Source organism: Benincasa hispida, chromosome 2 (genome assembly GCF_027475165.1).
Source record: "Benincasa hispida cultivar pf3 chromosome 2, pf3_genome.v1.1, whole genome shotgun sequence".
Taxonomy (NCBI): domain Eukaryota; kingdom Viridiplantae; phylum Streptophyta; class Magnoliopsida; order Cucurbitales; family Cucurbitaceae; genus Benincasa; species Benincasa hispida.
Window position 1 is genome coordinate 3,603,392 of NC_143479.1, and position 16,902 is coordinate 3,620,293.

General features: G+C 38.0%; 3 protein-coding genes across 3 annotated transcripts; 1 reads left to right on the forward strand and 2 right to left on the reverse strand.

Moving 5' to 3' along the window:
- Positions 1-1,432: 1,432 nt before the first annotated feature.
- LOC120070760 (peroxisome biogenesis protein 3-2-like) lies at positions 1,433-12,823 on the reverse strand. Its single transcript, XM_039022638.2, has 9 exons — positions 12,719-12,823; positions 12,427-12,646; positions 12,231-12,292; positions 11,045-11,206; positions 10,752-10,951; positions 10,528-10,658; positions 3,569-3,696; positions 2,484-2,696; positions 1,433-1,890 (listed from the first exon to the last, which is right to left on the reverse strand). The coding sequence occupies exons 3-9, from the start codon at positions 12,242-12,244 to the stop codon at positions 1,632-1,634; spliced, it is 1,107 nt and encodes a 368-aa protein (XP_038878566.1). The 5' UTR covers positions 12,245-12,292; positions 12,427-12,646; positions 12,719-12,823; the 3' UTR covers positions 1,433-1,631.
- Positions 4,785-9,136, reverse strand: LOC150037591 (uncharacterized). Its single transcript, XM_090310878.1, has 2 exons — positions 8,181-9,136; positions 4,785-8,071 (listed from the first exon to the last, which is right to left on the reverse strand). The coding sequence occupies exon 2, from the start codon at positions 6,860-6,862 to the stop codon at positions 6,176-6,178; it is 687 nt and encodes a 228-aa protein (XP_090167004.1). The 5' UTR covers positions 6,863-8,071; positions 8,181-9,136; the 3' UTR covers positions 4,785-6,175.
- Positions 12,824-15,249: 2,426 nt separating the features above from the next.
- LOC150037592 (uncharacterized) lies at positions 15,250-16,008 on the forward strand. The gene has a single exon (XM_090310773.1). The coding sequence runs from the start codon at positions 15,250-15,252 to the stop codon at positions 16,006-16,008; it is 759 nt and encodes a 252-aa protein (XP_090166899.1).
- Positions 16,009-16,902: the final 894 nt, after the last annotated feature.

Here is a 16,902-nt window from a genome sequence, read left to right on the forward strand (position 1 = left end):
TAAAATAAATGAAACACATAAACAAAGGAAGGGGAGAGAGCGAATTAAGAAAGTTAATCTAATAAATAATAATAATAAAAAAACTCCAAGTGGAAAAAGAATTAGAAGAGGGTTAAAGTTAAAAAAATATTATTGTAATTAAACTAAGGGCCTCTTTGAAATGAATTAGAATTTTTTTTATTTAAACACTCTTCATTTAAAAACCTACTAAAGATAAAAATACACGTGTTTGGCAACTCTTTCTTAAAAGGATTTTTATATACGAGTTTGTTTGGTTTGTTCTATACTAAAAGTGTTTTTATTAATATTTTCCAAAGTTGGTCGGTGGCAACCGAAGTTTGGCCAGAATCAATTGGCCGGAAGTTTGCCGATAGTGGTCATCAGAGGCTGTCTTCCTGAACTCCTTTCTCAAACAAGTATTGGACTTAGGATGCCTATAAGGTTGGTAACGAGGCCAAGCCAGGACAGAGGATTCCCCATCCCCTTTCCCACCGGAGGAAATGGGTATCCGATTTTTTTTTGTTTATTGTAATATAAATAAATAAATATATATATATTTAAAAAAAAAAAATTAATCGGGGTCGAGGTCGAGGATGGGGACGGGGCAAGGATACCCTCCCCGTCCCATCTTCGATCGGAGATCCAATTATAATCCCCAATCAAACTGGAGATTACCCGCTCCAATTGAGGCAAGGACCCAACCCCACAGGAATTTATGCCAACTCTAGATACCTAACCCATCCCAAGCTCAACCCTTGAAACAAACACCCCTTAATGTTTTCCAAAGTTGGCCCGTGGCAGGTGAAGTTTGGCCAAAGTCGGTGGCAAGAAGTTTGTCGATAGGGGTCACCAGAGGTGGCCGACAGTGGTCGTCCGAGTTGGTCAACAACAGTCGCCAGAAGTTGCTGTCAAAGTTGGCCAACGACACTCGAACTTTGGCTAGAGTCGATAGCCAGAAGTTCGCCGCTAGGGTCGTCAGAACTCAAAAGTGGTGATTGAAAGTGGTCAGCGACGGTCGTTAGAGATGGTGGTCGATGTTGGCCGACAGCAATCACCAAAGGTGGTGTCCAGAAGTTGGCCGACAAACTTCCTAAATTAAATTTTTTTTAAAAAAAAATAAAAAGTGTAACTCATGGATTTGAAAGTATTTAATATTCAAACACATGGAAAATAGTGTAGGAAGTTAGACTTCCTAAATCCTTATCACAAACAAGGATGTCCAACCCCTAAAACAAACATCCCTAAATAGTTCATAGATAGACGGTTTCTCTCCACACAATAAAAATACATTTTTTTCATCTAATTCTTTTGGATGGATATTGTTTATAATAAGTAAACTACAAAGATCTGTTATAAATAAATAAATAAATTAGTAAAAAAGACGGGCCAACAAATATAATTTCATATCAACATAACATAGAACCAAGAAACGTGAAATGGAAAGAATTTTCGAATTATTATCAAATAAATTGTCACTATCTTACCCCAAGTGCTCCTTTCAAATTGTGAAACTTCAAGGATCCAAGCCAAACCAGAAACTTTTTTACAAGGATGAGTAACCCCACAACAAAAACAAGAACCTAATGAAATGGCAAGAATGTGCAAGCAAGCCAATGCCATGATGTCTCTTTCTAAGAGGCAGGCATATTTGCATAAAGGAGAGTAAAGAAGATTTCCACTTCTGGTATACCTCTTATCATTTGGATGAATCTACTTTTTATTGGATCTTCAAGGAGCAATAGCCCCATCTGGGCAACTCTAGGCACAAGTCTGGCCAGTGGTATTCCTGATGTTCTGCTGCTGCCTCCAGCAAGTGAAGCCTCCATTTCTTCCATCAACCCATCAACTCCTACTTCTAATGATTTCTCGACGATGTTCCCAAACTCAGCACTGAACCCATAAAATGAGCATTGTTATAAAATGGACATATAAAGAAAGTAAAAGAGCAAACAATAAAAATAGACACAAAAAAAAGAGAGCAGTTTTATTAACAGAGAGGAGTATCAGATAATACATATTACAAAAGCACCAATAGGCTAGATGATTTATATATAACACCTCTCTAAATCGTAGGCCCAAAATCGTAGATAACACATAATGTGACCCATGCTTGATCATTTGGAATACCAGATAACAAATTTGAAGTATTCAAACAAGAATAAAGATGTTTTATCTTTAACAAAAAGAAATGTGATTTAAAGTTTACATTTGCCTAAATGGATACTTGGGTGATAATATTCCATTCAACAAGAAATATTTTCACAAGAGGAATGTAGAAACGACCATGCATTATCAAGGAAGCATGATTTCAGCTGAAATGCATTCTTAAGCAATCATTTAAGACTGCAAAAAATAGGGATTCAAAGCAATTCTGACTCTCAAGTCTCAAGTGCACAACAAACTTGATCTCTATTCAATACTCCATGTGCATGTCAAATAATTCTATCTTCAGTATAGTGGCTGTTGATTTATAATCCCCATACCTTAGCAGCACTGCTCTAGTTTCCATCATAAGTTGGTCAAACTTATTGAAATTTGGGGCAGCTGCATCATTATCGGTGGTTACAGACTGATTGTCGCCGGGCATCAAGTAGTCCAACCAATGATGGGGACTTCCCGTGCTCATGAAGATTTTAATTATTTGTATAGTAGTTTCGCGAAATATAGTTGTATTAAAGACATCTCGCAATTGTTTTCTGCAACCAAGAAAATCGACAAAGAATATTAATCACATCTGAGAGTGTTGAAATAGCCAGATATACAAGACATAGAGACAAGATCTCTGTAAGACATTGTCAAGCAAGGCTTTGGGAGAACTATACTTCCAGTTAACTTAACCGCAGAGCTTGGAATGAAAAATGCTTTTTTCCCTTAAACTACCCTGATATGTCGCTAACAGTTTCTTGTTTATTCTCAAGGCAACTTCACCAGAAGCCTGCTATACAAATGTCTTCTACAGTTCAATTCCCCAAGAAGTACCTTAAGCACCATGTGATTCATTCGTCACAGATTCACATGAAAGAATGGAAGTATGTTAAGCTGATTATGCAATGAAGTTATAGAATCCATCATATTTGGTCTTAGAATGTAGTTTTATGAAGAAATAAAATCAGTTCCCAGTAGTCAAAGGACTTTGCAACTGTGTGATTCAAATGCAAGGCAAATACTTAAAAAAGATAGTATTTCTTTAGTTCAAATGGGTGGGGATTTGGACCTTTGGTCGATAATATTCGTCTTAACCAATTGAGCAATGTTCGAGTTCTTTAATAGGAAGATAATGAAGAAACATGATATTTTATATCATTCATTTGTTTATAAAATCGCACTAAAAATATAACCAAAAAACCATTAAAAAAAACTTGATTATTTATATGTATGTGTGTGTGTGTTTACATACATACATATATTATATCAAGTCACGTGACCACAAACAGTTGTAATTTCTTTGATAGTGTCCATGTGTACTAAAAAATATCCACGTCAGACTTTAAAAATGTGTTTGATATGATGTCCACAAAAATTTCAAGCAAAAAATATATTTCTCTTTATACTCGAACAAAGCCTTTACCTCTTGAGAACTTCTCCTACTGCTACCTGCAATTTAGGAATCAAAGCATTCAGACCATAATTACAGAGAAAATCAGAGATGGACAGAAATTTCTGTTGATCATCCCTATCGATAAGATCAGCCTCCTCCTGTGGAATCACGAACAAAGACCAATTTTAGAGAAAAGAGAACAAGTCAAAAAAGAAATAAACAGTGACACACGCTGCCTGACATCAACTAAATTTAATATCTCATGTCATTAATAGAAGCCTTCGGCGGGCCAAAGCATTGACATTTAAGTTTGCCACTGATTTATTGGGGGTAACATGGTCGATCCACTTGATGAATGAAGAAAATGGAATGTAGAAAAAAGACCAATGCACCAAAAAATCTAAAACAATGACCCTGGATGTGTAGACGTTTTATTTTAGTTGGAGCTAAACAGTAGACATTCCGAGCTACAGTGAAGGATGATAAGGATCGAATAATGGAGCTCCTTAACTGGCATTAGGGATCAAACACTCGTAAACTTGTTTATCTTGTTGTTACTGAATATTCATAAAGACAATGATATTGGTTGAATTTTTTCCTATCTCTTTGATAACCATGGGTCTCCCAACAAATTTAAATACACCTCAGCAAATATAACTGACTGTTGCATGAGTATGACCCTACCATTCAGAAACCGGAGGATAGTTAATATTTTAAGTGGTCACCATGGATGAACACCAGTGACATTTGTGTTCATCGCTGACTCCTTTGACAAGTGACAACCAAGTCAATCCATAGTAGTGAAGTAGTTCTTCAAGCCCATTCCCAAGGACCATGGCTCATTACGCTCATATGGGAAATGAAGCATGTCTTAGGACTTTTCCCTTTATCTCGAAAAGGAGAATTCTTTGACCACACTACGTACCAAGCACATCCCAAAGACTCCAAAATGTGTTTCTAAAAAGACCGAGCAAACTGAAATCTCTACAAAATATGGAAGAGTCATTTGCTAGACCATGATGCGTCCTTCAAATTCCATTTAATGTCTTACATGTATTCATAAAAGTTCAGAATATAGAAGACTGCTGACAAGTTTTCACACTTAACCGAAGGCCCTCTGCTAGCTTTCTTTGAAACAAAAATAACTTATAACACTAGCTCTTCAAACTGCATGAAGAATAACAAAAACTGTTAAAAATAAAAGAGTAGGGAAGAGAATAACAATACAGTTACGTGGAAACTCTAGTTTAGGAAGAAAAACCACAATAGACACTGATTTTTTATTATTAATTCTAATACACAAAATACAAGAGAATAGGCCAAATAAATAGACTAGTGGGAAGCCCTAGGGTACACACAATTACTAAAATACCCCTAGGGTTACAAACTGTTTTTTCGACACTCCCCTTCAAGTTGGGGCGAAAATATCAATAAGACCCAACTTACTGACACAATAATCAAAGCTTTGTCTCAGTAACCCTTTTGTGAGCACATTTGCAATTAGCTGATTTGAGGGAACATAAGGAATGCATATACTTCCGTTGTCAAGTCTTTCCTTGATGAAGTGTCGGTCGATCTCAACGTGTTTTGTTCTGTCATGCTGAAAAGGATTATTGGCAATACTTATTGCTACCTTATTGTCACAAAATAGTTTCATTGGGAGCTCATTGTCTTGATGAAGATCTAACCACACTTTCATCAACCAGATTTCTTCACATATCCCTAAACTCATATACTCAGCTTCTGCACTACTTCTGGCCACAACTCCTTGTTTCTTGCTCCTCCAAGTCACAAGATTACCCCAAACAAATGTGCAATACCCTGATGTTGATTTTCTATCAACAACAGATCCTACCCAATCAGAATCAGTATAGGCTTCAATGCAATGTTTATCAGACTTTTTGAACATTAACCCCTTACCTGGTGTACCTTTCAGATATCGTAGGATGCGTTCAACTGCTATCATGTGTTCTTCACAAGGAGCCAACATAAACTGACTGATGACACTCACTGCATATGAAATATCAGGTCTCGTATGAGATAAGTATATCAATTTCCCAACTAACCGTTGATACCTTTCTTTATTGACCGGAACACTGTTACTAGTATTGCTGAGCTTTGAATTATATTCAACTGCATTCCTGTTTCTGTTAGAAGATCAATCGTGTATTTCCGTTGGGACACTGAGATTCCGTCCCTAGATCGAGCTACTTCCATTCCGAGAAAGTATCTTAACTTCCCAAGGTCTTTAAGTTCAAACTTTTTGGCCATCTTTGCTTTGAGTTTCATAATTTCATCATCATCATCACCGGAGAGCACAATATCGTCAACGTATACAATGAGAACTGCTAACTTCCCTGAAGTTGACTTCTTTGTAAAAAGTGTATGATCTAAGTGCCCTTGGGTGTACCCTTGTCCTTTGACAAAGGTAGCAAATCTGTCAAACCAGGCTCTTGGAGACTGTTTCAACCCATATAGAGACTTTCTCAGCCAACAGACTCGCTGTTTGAACTGATCTTCAAATCTGGGAGGAGGATTCATGTAGACTTCCTCCTCAAGTTCTCCATTGAGAAAGACATTCTTTACATCCAATTGATGTAGAGGCCAATCTTTGTTAACTACAACTGATAGCAATACTCAGATAGTATTGAGTTTAGCTACGGAAGAGAATGTCTCAGAGTAATCTATCCTAAAGGTTTGAGTAAATCCTTTGGCAACTAACCTGGCCTTGTACCGATCAACAGTCCCATCTGACTTGTACTTTATAGTGAAAACCCATTTGCACCCAACTGTCTCATGCCCTTTAGGTAGGATCACCTGGTCCCACGTTCCATTTTTCTCTAGAGCTCTCATCTCCTCCATAATAGTAGCCTTCCAAACTTCAGTTCCCATTGCTTCCTGTATGTTACTTGGTATCACCCCTGCATCTAAACTAGTGGTAAAGGCCCTAAATTCAGATGACAGGTTACTGTATGTCATGTAACTATGCATAGGGTACCTTATACATGACCGAATACCTTTCCTCAAAGCTATTGGAAGATCAAGAGAAGCATCATATTCCTTCAAACTGTCAGAATTTCCACTGTGATCACTAGTCTCCTCTTCCTGTTTCTCATCTTCAGAAATCACACTTTTTTCACCATTATCTTTAGTATCACTCACATTTTCTAGAGCTGTGTCTGAATTGTCATTCACTGTCGTCTTCCCATCTACTATAGTGGTGCTGTCAGCACCTTTTCCTCCTTTTTCCTCTCTGCACTCATTAGTACAAGTATCAATCTCATTAATTTCAGGAATACGTACCTGATGTCGGGTTTGACTCATGGACCGGAGCCGGAGATGCAACAGGTGACGCTGCTTCCTTCCTGAGATTCTTCCTATAGTATGTTATCCATGGGACTTGATTGGTAGGAAGGATAGGACCATCATGTTCGGGAATAGGGGCAGACTCCAAGGGAACTATATATGTGGACCATGTAGTCTCTTCACTAGAGGTCTCCCCCTGAAGATGGCTAACAAGAAAGAAGGGCTAATCCTCAAGGAAGGTGATATCCATGGAAACAAAATATTTGTGAGAGGATAGGTGGTAACATTTATACTCACGTTGATGGAGTGGATACCCAACAAAGACGCATTTTTTAGCACGGGGGTAAATTTCATGCGGTTTGGACCATGGGAGTGAACAAAGGCAACACAGCCAAAAACTCGAAGTGGGACATCGGAGACTAAACGAGTCATAGGGTAGGTCTCTTTTAAACAGTCTAAGAGGTTTTGAAAATTGAGGACTCGGGAAGGCATTCAGTTGATTAGGTGAGCAACAGTAAGGATGGCATCACCCCATAGGTAAGACGGGAGTGATGTGGATAGCATTAAGGACCCAGCAACTTCCATCAAATGACGATTTTTCCTCTCGGCTACCCTATTTCGTTGGGGAGTGTAGGCATGCGAACTCTGGTGGATAATCCCTTTGGATGCAAGAAACTCTTAGAAGGAAGCGTTAAAGAATTCCCGCCCATTGTCACTTCTCAAAATACCAATCCTGGCATTAAACTGGGTTTCCACAGTGGCATAAAATTGTTGGAATACAGATAACACCTCGGACTTATCAGTGAGAAGAAAGGCCCAAGTAAGCCGAGTGTGGTCGTCTATAAAAGTGACAAACTAGCGTTTCCCTGTGGAGGTTGTGGTTGGTGAGGGATCCCAAACATCACTGTGGACTAAAGTGAAGAGTTTGGATGATTTATAGGGCTGGGAATGGAAGGAGACACGATCCTATTTGACACGAATACACACCTCACACTTTAAAGAAGACACATTAATATTGTGAAATAAATGCGGAAATAAGTATTTCATGTACTGAAAGTTCGGATGCCCTAAGCGGTAATGCCATAACAGAAAATCATTCTCAGAGGTAGAAAAATTTAAGGAGACAAGGCTAGTCCTATAATCATTCCTAGAGGAAGCATCATCAGATAGGAAGTGGAGTCCCCCATCGTGTCGGGCAATGCCAATCGTCGTCCCCGAGCTTAGATCCTAAAATAAAACAAAGTCGGGTGAAAAAACTGCCTGACAATTCAGATCTCTTGTAATCTTACTGATGGAAAACAAATTATATGAAATTTTAGGAACATGCAAAACGTACCGCAAAACCAAACCCTCAAATGGAGATAAATCCCCTTTTCCTGCAACAGGTGCGAACGATCCATCTGCAATCCTAATTCGTTCGTTACCAGCACTTGGATAATATGAGAGAAACTGATTAGAGGTACCAATAAGATGATCCGTTGCCCCTGAGTCAACAATCTAAGGTTTTTTACCGTTCACACTAACAAGACCAAAAGACTGTATATTGCCTGATTGGGCGATAGTACTAATTCCAACTATACTCAGGCTGGTCGTACTGTCAACTGAGGAAAAACCATGCAGGATATTTGTAGTGGGTAAAATAGGGAAAGAATTTACCGGGTTTTCATCTGGGCATTGTGTCGAGCCACCATGATTGGGCGCAACTGAAAAAGAAGCTCCTACGAACAGCTGGACAGAGGCAGAAGCAGCCGTGAAAGCTAGACTCAATCCACCGGCTAGGTAACTCACAAACGGAGGCTACTCTGCTGCTCGGCTCGACGCACGAAAAATAGCTTGAACGATCGACCGGCGCATGGAATCGGCTCGGTGCCTCAGACAGAAGCGGCTCAACGCACGGAATCGGCTGGGTAGGAGCTTGAACAATCAGCACGAGCGGCGCGACCAGCACGGACGAAGGGCTCAACAGCAACCCACCGGCGTGGCTCGGCCCGATTGAGTGTCTCTGATCAACGAAGGTTGTTTTGGTCTGGAACAACGTGGACGGTGCGATCGAGCATTTCTGATCGTCGAAGGCAGCTTCAATCTGGAACAACACGGGCGACCCTCCCTCGCACAGCAACTGGAACATCTCGACAGGGTTAAATCTCTCCTCTACCGACGGCGGCTGGACGTGGGTGGCGGCTGAGATCAGCTGTGGTAGGGCGACTTGGAGATTCTCCTTCACAGCCGCTTGAATGGCTACCTTCATGTCAACGCTCGAAGCTCCATCGATGACGGCTAGGGTTTCGTCGCCTAGCTCTGATACCATGTTAAAAATAAAAGAGTAGGGAAGAGAATAACAATACAGTTACGTGGAAACCCTAGTACAGGGAGAAAAACCACGATAGACACTGATTTTTTATTATTAATTCTAATACACAAAGTACAAGAGAATAGGCCAAATAAATAGACTAGTGGGATGCCCTAGGGTACACACAATTACTAAAATACCCATAGAGTTACAAGCTGTTTTTTCGACAAAAACAAAAGTAACAAACAATTCGTATCTCCTTTCATTACCGCCACGATGTGGTAGTGTTTCTTTCTCTCCTACATGAGAGATACCAAATTTCCACAAACCCATCCTAATTGTTCTTTCTTCATAGCACATATTCAATATCACTTTCTCAAAAAGCTTGCATATTCTCTAGTTATGCCACGGTGGTGACGCCTGATATACTGATCTCATTTTCAAGCTTTATGAAATAAAAAGGTCAAAAGTTAACAGATCTTAGTAAGCAGGGATGCTTCTAATTCATATACAAGGTCTTGGGCAAGAGTTCTAAAAAATGTATCAGCTTTAAACTTTATTGACGATCTCTCGTCTCTCCCGCCAAAATCTAAGACTTCCAAATGAGTTTAACCCACTCTTTTCTTTTTTTTTTACCCCTCTTTGAGAAATGACTTTAACTCTCAATCGGCACTCAAAACTGTTTGGATATACTTGAGAGAGTGGGGCCTATGCATAATGTGAATATACCAGATTCAATCAGATTTTTCGGTTCATGCATTAAATAAAGACAAACTTCTGGTTTGCTCTATTCTATAAACCCAGAATATGGAATCGATGCTAGAAATGAGATTGCATTAATCAATTACTGGAAGTTCTAGTCAGAAATCTAAAGCATTGGGTATTTTCAGTTGGTAAATGATTCTTACCTCATAAATAATATAAAAAGACATTTGGTCAATAATAAAACTGCACAAATCATAAAGAGACCCAAATTTCTAATAGATACTCAGCAGAAATCATTGTCAAGTACTTCAATGTAACAAAATGAAAAGAAAAAGTACCATCATCGACAACAAATATTTCATAATAATATGAAGCCGAGTAGATAATAAAACGATTAATGTAGGCCTCATTTAATAATTAATTAAGCTTTTTGTTTCATTACTTCTTTCTAAAAATGTTTTGAAAATCTACGCTAGATTAGAAAACTAATAAATATATTTTAAAATTTTTTAAAAAATAAATAGCCAAGAATTCAAATGTTTCTTCAACAAATGTGAAACCATAATCAATAAATTACAAGGAAAAATCACAAATTTCAAAAACAAAAAGCTAGATCGTAATGATTCCAATAGTGACAGTGCGAAAACAGTTCACAAAAGTACGAAATGGCAAAAGTAGCAGGCCTTACAAGCAAATGGGAGCTACCAAGACCACGGGCAGTATCAATGTACATATGTCTTCCTAAGATGTTGACTTGAACTCTAATGTATAAGCTTAACAGAGTTATTGCCCAGAGTGATATCACCATTTTTGTGAAGCCTGGAAAAACACATACCAACCGTGGTGATCTCAGTCTATTTCATTCAGTTAAAAACCAGAAAATATAAACACCAAAGTGATATCGCTTCATACTTAGTATTTTGAGGTTTTCCCATAAATCAAGTTTCTCTGCTAATGTCAAAGTGTTTGGCTGACCCTTCCCCATCATTAATCTCTCTGTCAGGTGTGAAAGATCCAAATCTTCCTCTATCCGACTGTGTAAATGTTGTATAGCATGGGGCAGAGTCGTCGTATCAGCTATTCTTTGAATGTTTTCAAAATGAGCTTGTATTCTGCAAGCACAAATCCATCGAACACAAAAGTTAAAGAACTCAGAAAACAGAGACTGATAAAAAGAAGAGAAGAAAAAGTAAGCATCTCTTAACTGAGCTTTAATGAGCTCATCTGCTTCACGTTCATTAGCCAGTTCTCTCTGGATATCATGAAGCCTTCGACTGTAATAATCATATTGTCGATAAAGAAAATATCCGCTTCCTAAAACTCCCACTGTAATTAAAATCTTCCTCTTATGCCTTTTCCAAAAATCCCTGCTCGCACATTGTTAGATAGAATAAGACATCATGAAATGGGAGAAACCAAACAATTTTCACAGCTCCATATCAACCACAAACATACAAAATCTACATTCAAAGTCAATTTGCACTCCCAAACCATATTTTGAGATCGATAGGTTGAAGTTAAACGATAGTTTTAAATATTATGTGATGCTAGGTTGGCCCAATATTAAAGTGGACAAGGTGCAAAAGGGTACTTTAGAGGCCATGTGTTCAAACCACAATTCCAACTAACTAAGATATCAAATGTTTTATGAGATTCTTTACACTAGTCAAATTGTTCATATTGTTAGTCAGAGTCTACCTAAGTTGGCCAAGACATCCCTGTCTATACAACCTTTTGATAGTGATCTTGGTTTTGGTTTCCTTTCCCCCTTTATGCTTGTTAACTAACTATTTCTACTGTTTAGTAATCTACTCGTAAAACTCAATGATCTTTTCTCTTTTCTTTCCTTTTCTTTTTCTGCTGTAAACAGCCAAGAATGTTTCCTCTGGATGTTTCACAACGGTAGGTAGGCCCAAGCTTATCCCCTCTCCCCGAGAGGTTCTTGCTCATTCAGTTATTTCAATTCACATACATGACACAACTATTAAGTCTTATCCTTGATAAAGTAGTAACGGTAAAAGTACCATAGTTTTGTTCCTTCCCGGGAGAACATCAAATAAAAAAATGGAAGTTACACTCGTTCTGAATCAATTTTGTCATCAAAGAACGTGAAACCATTCGTTCTATATTGATCAATTAGAAACCAACCATCCTACCCTAATCTAATTGTCTCGAATCAGGGAATAGCAGCATTTCTACCAAAGAAAATAACGAAGGAACCAAAGTTTAGATCAGCTAAAAAGAAAAAAAAAACAGCCGCAGATTTATAAATTCAGCTTCCAGGCAGTAGGATCGAGGGAAAAAGAAGACTACCCAGAAGAAAGCCACTTCAATCAATGGCAATACAGAGGGAGTCATATGAAATAATGCTGCAGAAACATGAGAACCGACCTTATCGGAAACATTTTGATGTCACGAATTAAACCGAATATCCATCACCATGCCTTCTTCGACTGCAAATCCATTTCGAAGAAACCCAAGTTTGAGATGAGAAGAAAAACGTTCTAAAAAGTCAGTAAACAGAAAACATGACACGGATAACAAATAAGCTAATAAAAAAAAACAATAGTATCAGTGTATCACTGACCCAGAAAGGAAAATAGATGGAGAAACGCGTAACTCCACGATAAGGCTTGAAAAATCGAAACAATCCCAAGCGTTATAAAGCGAAGAGGTGAAATGGGAAGCAACTCGACAAGTAGAGTAGTAAGCAAGTCTTTCCCTTTGAAACAACACAGATTCTTAGTCTCCTTGGGGTTGCGAAATTTTGAGGGTTTGGAGGTTGAAGATGGCAAGTAAGCTACAAGCTAAGAAAAGAGAGTGGCCAATTTGATTGATAGATTAAATATGTTAATAAATTTTGGTTTTTAATTGTTTACCTCTTCGAGTTCGACTTTTCGTAGACTTCTCCTCTTTCTTTTTCGTTGGTAGTGGAATGTCTCAACCACGGAAGCTAACATTTAAATCCAATCGGGTTTTAGATTGATTTTGAATTCATTAAAATTGATGGTTTAAAATCACTCGGAGATACATTTTTATTTATTAAATTTCCCAATATAGTATTTTATAAAAGGTCATTCCGTTTAAACATTTTTTATAATAATTACTTAAAATAAAAATATACTTATGTGTTTGGCAACTCTCTTTAAAAAAAAATGTTTTATATCCAAGTTTTCTTTGGTCTTGTTATATAGTAAAGTGTTTCTATTAATGTCAAATTGCTATAAATGACGACTATAAAATGCTACGAACTAATAATTTAAAATAATGATTGTCAGAGTTGGTCATTTAGGGATGATCACTATTGGAGTTGGTGGTGATGATCATCGAAGTTGGTCACTGTAGGTGGTGGAGGTCGGAGGTGGTAGCCAGTAGTGGTCACGGGAGTTAGCCGACGGTGGTTACGGCCGAAGGTGGCGTGCAGTGGTGGTGGGTAGAGGTGACCGCCAATGGAGGTCGTCGGGGATGGTTGCCAGAAATTTCACCATAGTAGATTACTAGTGGTAGTCGCAAAAATATAGAGGAAGTGAGATAGATGACTAATTAGGGCATTTTGGTAATTTTAATAAATTATAAAAATTAGGGAGAGATTAACCATTAAACACTCAAAAATTACTTTTCCAAAAGTTAATTTAAAGTGTTTCTATAAAACTAACTTGTTTCATAGACTCATTTTCTTCAAATGTTATTTTGTGAATGATTGTCAAACACTCTTTTTTTTTTCTTCAAAAAACTTATTTTGAAAATTAAGCACTTGAAAACTTAAGCCAAACACATCCTCGATCTTACGGTTGGCAACGGGGCCGGGCCGGGCCGGGGGAGGGTCCCCTGTCCCCGACCCCATGAGGGAAATTCCCCCCCCCCATCCCCGCCCCCGTCCTCGCGGGGCCCCATTCCCCATTTTCTCGTGGGGATTCCCCTACTAATTCCTCGCGGGGAATCCCCTATTACATCCCTGCGGGGATTCCCCATTTTTTTCTTTTAATTTTTTAAGTTTGGGCTTGACTTTTTGGCTTAAAATTATAATTTATATATTCAATATTGGACTCACAACACTATAAGTCTATAGTATACATTATAAACATGCATATAAATAAGTTATTTTATATATTATAAATATATATTTATAAAATATTAAAAATATAACTATATAAAATCGGGGTCAGGGTCAGGGTCGGGGTCGGGGTGGGGATACCATCCCCGGACGGGGCTCGAAAAAATTTTCCAGTTTGACCCCATCCCTGATCAAACCGGGGATTCTTGGCTCCGATCAGGGTGCAGACCCGATCCCGCGAGGAATTTTGCTAACCCTACTAGATCTTTTTGTGACCGAGACTAAGCTTAATTGACTTGAAGAATAGATTATCAACTTTGAAAACATAGGTTCACTTTTTCTACACTAAAAAATAATTGATGTGTGGATTCATTTTTTAAGTGCTTAAAATTTGAAAACACTATGTTTTTTTTTTACGTAAAAGTACTACTTAAAAAGTAACTCAAGTCTCCGTAAAATATATATATATATATATATATATATATATATATATATATATATATATATATACACTATTAAGGATGGACAAGTAGGCTGCCAAATCAGAGGAGTAAATACAGTCAGCTTGCCCCATGTCATTAGCTCTTCAAAATAATCAAACAACAGAATTTGTTAAGAAAGAATCTTGATGGTTAGACGTTACCCATTTAAAGTCGGCCATTTGTACATATTCAATTATTATTTTTATTCTTTCCTAAATTAGGGATTTTCTTGTATAGATTGCATCATTCTTTATCAATAATACATAGAAGATTTCAGTGAGCAATTTCCTTTTTATTTTCTGTTTGTTTCTTATTTTGGTATTAGAGCGAATATGGCCAAGACCAATCCTACCGGAAGCTCAACCGTTAATTTTGGCGGTAACAACTTTGGCAACCCACCCCTGAACCAACTACTCAACCAAATCACGTCTATAAAGCTGGATCGAAGCAATTTCTTGCTATGGAAAAACCTAACTCTTCTGATACTTCGCAGCTACAGACTTAAAGGTCATTTAACAGGACAGAAAGTTTGTCCTCCTATGTATCTATAGACTACTGTCGAGAAGAGTTCCACCATCGAAGTAGCAGCATCCATAGGAACTATCGCATCAGATGGTAGTTCCAGCAGTACCGGATCTTTCTCCTCGAGTGTTCAAGAGGTCAATCCTCAATACGAAGTATGGATGACAGTAGACCAACTTCTCATTGGATGGTTGTATAACTCTATGACGCCCGAAGTGGCAGTCCAGGTTATGGGGTGTGCGTGTCGTGAGATCTATGGACCAGCATTCATCAGTTGTTTGAAGTTCAATCCAAAGCTAAAGAGGACTATCTTCGGCAAATCTTCCAATCGACAAGGAAAGGTAATCTAGAAATGGAGGAATATTTACGTATTATGAAAACTAATGTCGATAACCTCAAACAAGCTGGAAGTCCAGTTTCCACTCGAGCTCTAGTGTCATCGGTTTTGTTAGGACTTGATGAAGATTATAATACCATCGTAGCCACGATTCAAAGCAAGATGGATATATCTTGGCTTGATATGAAATCCAAACTTCTCCTATTTGAAAAACATCTTGATCATCAAGCAAATCAGAAGGTCACAGTAGGCTTTAATCAAAATACCTCTGTAAACATGGCAAATAACAGAAGCACAAATGGGAGTAACAATCAGAAGTCCTCCAACAACAATCAGTCCTCAAGCAAAAATCAAAGAGGTAACGAGAACTACAGAGGATATGGTCGAGGTAGAGCAAATAAACCAATGTGCCAAGTATGTGGAAAAATAGGGCACACTACCTACTTTTTGTTACAACAGATACAACAAATGCCAATTTTTCTCCAAAATAAGGGAGGTGGTTTTAATACGCAACAACACAAAGAAGTCCCACAAAATAAATCTGTCTTGGCTACTTCTCAAGGTGGTAATCAGTTTCTTACCGGTCCTGAGGTAGTTGTTGATCCAAACTGGTATGGCGACAGTGGGGCTTCGAGTCATGTGACTGCCGACTACAACAATCTTGCCAATCCCAACAAGTATGAAGGTAAGCATTCTGTCACAGTGGCAAATGAAAATAATATGAAAATATCTCATGTTGGTAGTGCATATTTGAGTGATAGTGAAAATATGTAGGAACTTAAAAATATTTTGTATGTTTCTAATATTGCAAAAAACTTAATCAGTGCATCTAAACTCACTAAAGAAAACAATGTCCTCATTGAGTTTTATAATGATTACTACCTTATTAAGGAAAAGGACACGGGGGAAACTATGTTGAAGGGTGCACTTAAAGATGGACTCTGTCAATTGGAGAATGTTGTGATCAAGGTAGATAATAAGGAAAATTTTACTGCCAATAAACAGATAGTAGACATAAATAACAATCTGTCTGCCCTTGCATTTTCTAATTCTGCTGTGTCTGTTAATAGTAGAGTATCTAGGACGGTTTGGCATAGATATCTTGGTCATCCATCATAAAAAATATTAGAGTCAGTCATCAAAAGTTGTAATTTACCTGTCAAAGCTAACGAAGAATTGATGTTTTGTGAATCTTGTCGTTTTGGCAAAGCCCACTCTCAACCATTCTTTATCTCAAAATCAAGAGCTACTGAATAATTTAGTCTTGTGCATATTGACTTGTGGGGTCCTACTCCCATCTTATTCGTGGAAGGGTACAAATATTATGTTACGTTTACTGATGATTATAGTGGATACACTTATATTTACCCACTACGACTGAAGAGTGATACACTCACAACATTTCATCATTTTGTTGCCATGGTAAGAACTCAATCCGATGGGGTGATCAAGGCTCTTCAATTCGATAATGGAGGTGAATATGTTAAAGTTCATCAATATTGTCATCAACAAGGCATCTCTTCATGGTATTCATGTCCATATACCTCGTCTCAAAATGGAAGGGTTGAACGCAAACATAGACATATGGTTGACACTAGGTCGATGTTGTTAGCACAAGCCGTTTTACCATTGTCCCATTGGTGGAGTGCCTTTACATATGCAGTCTAC

Excerpts from the sequence above, each read along its gene's own strand:
- LOC150037591 (XM_090310878.1), bottom strand. The coding sequence starts at position 6,862 with ATGAGTCAAACCCGACATCAGGTACGTATTCCTGAAATTAATGAGATT.
- LOC120070760 (XM_039022638.2), bottom strand. Across the intron at positions 10,952-11,044 it reads GATGAGCTCATTAAAGCTCA|AATACAAGCTCATTTTGAAA; the intron begins GTTAAGAGATGC and ends TTGTGCTTGCAG. Across the intron at positions 2,697-3,568 it reads GTAGGAGAAGTTCTCAAGAG|AAAACAATTGCGAGATGTCT; the intron begins GTAAAGGCTTTG and ends TCTTGGTTGCAG.
- LOC150037592 (XM_090310773.1), top strand. The coding sequence starts at position 15,250 with ATGGAGGAATATTTACGTATTATGAAAACTAATGTCGATAACCTCAAA.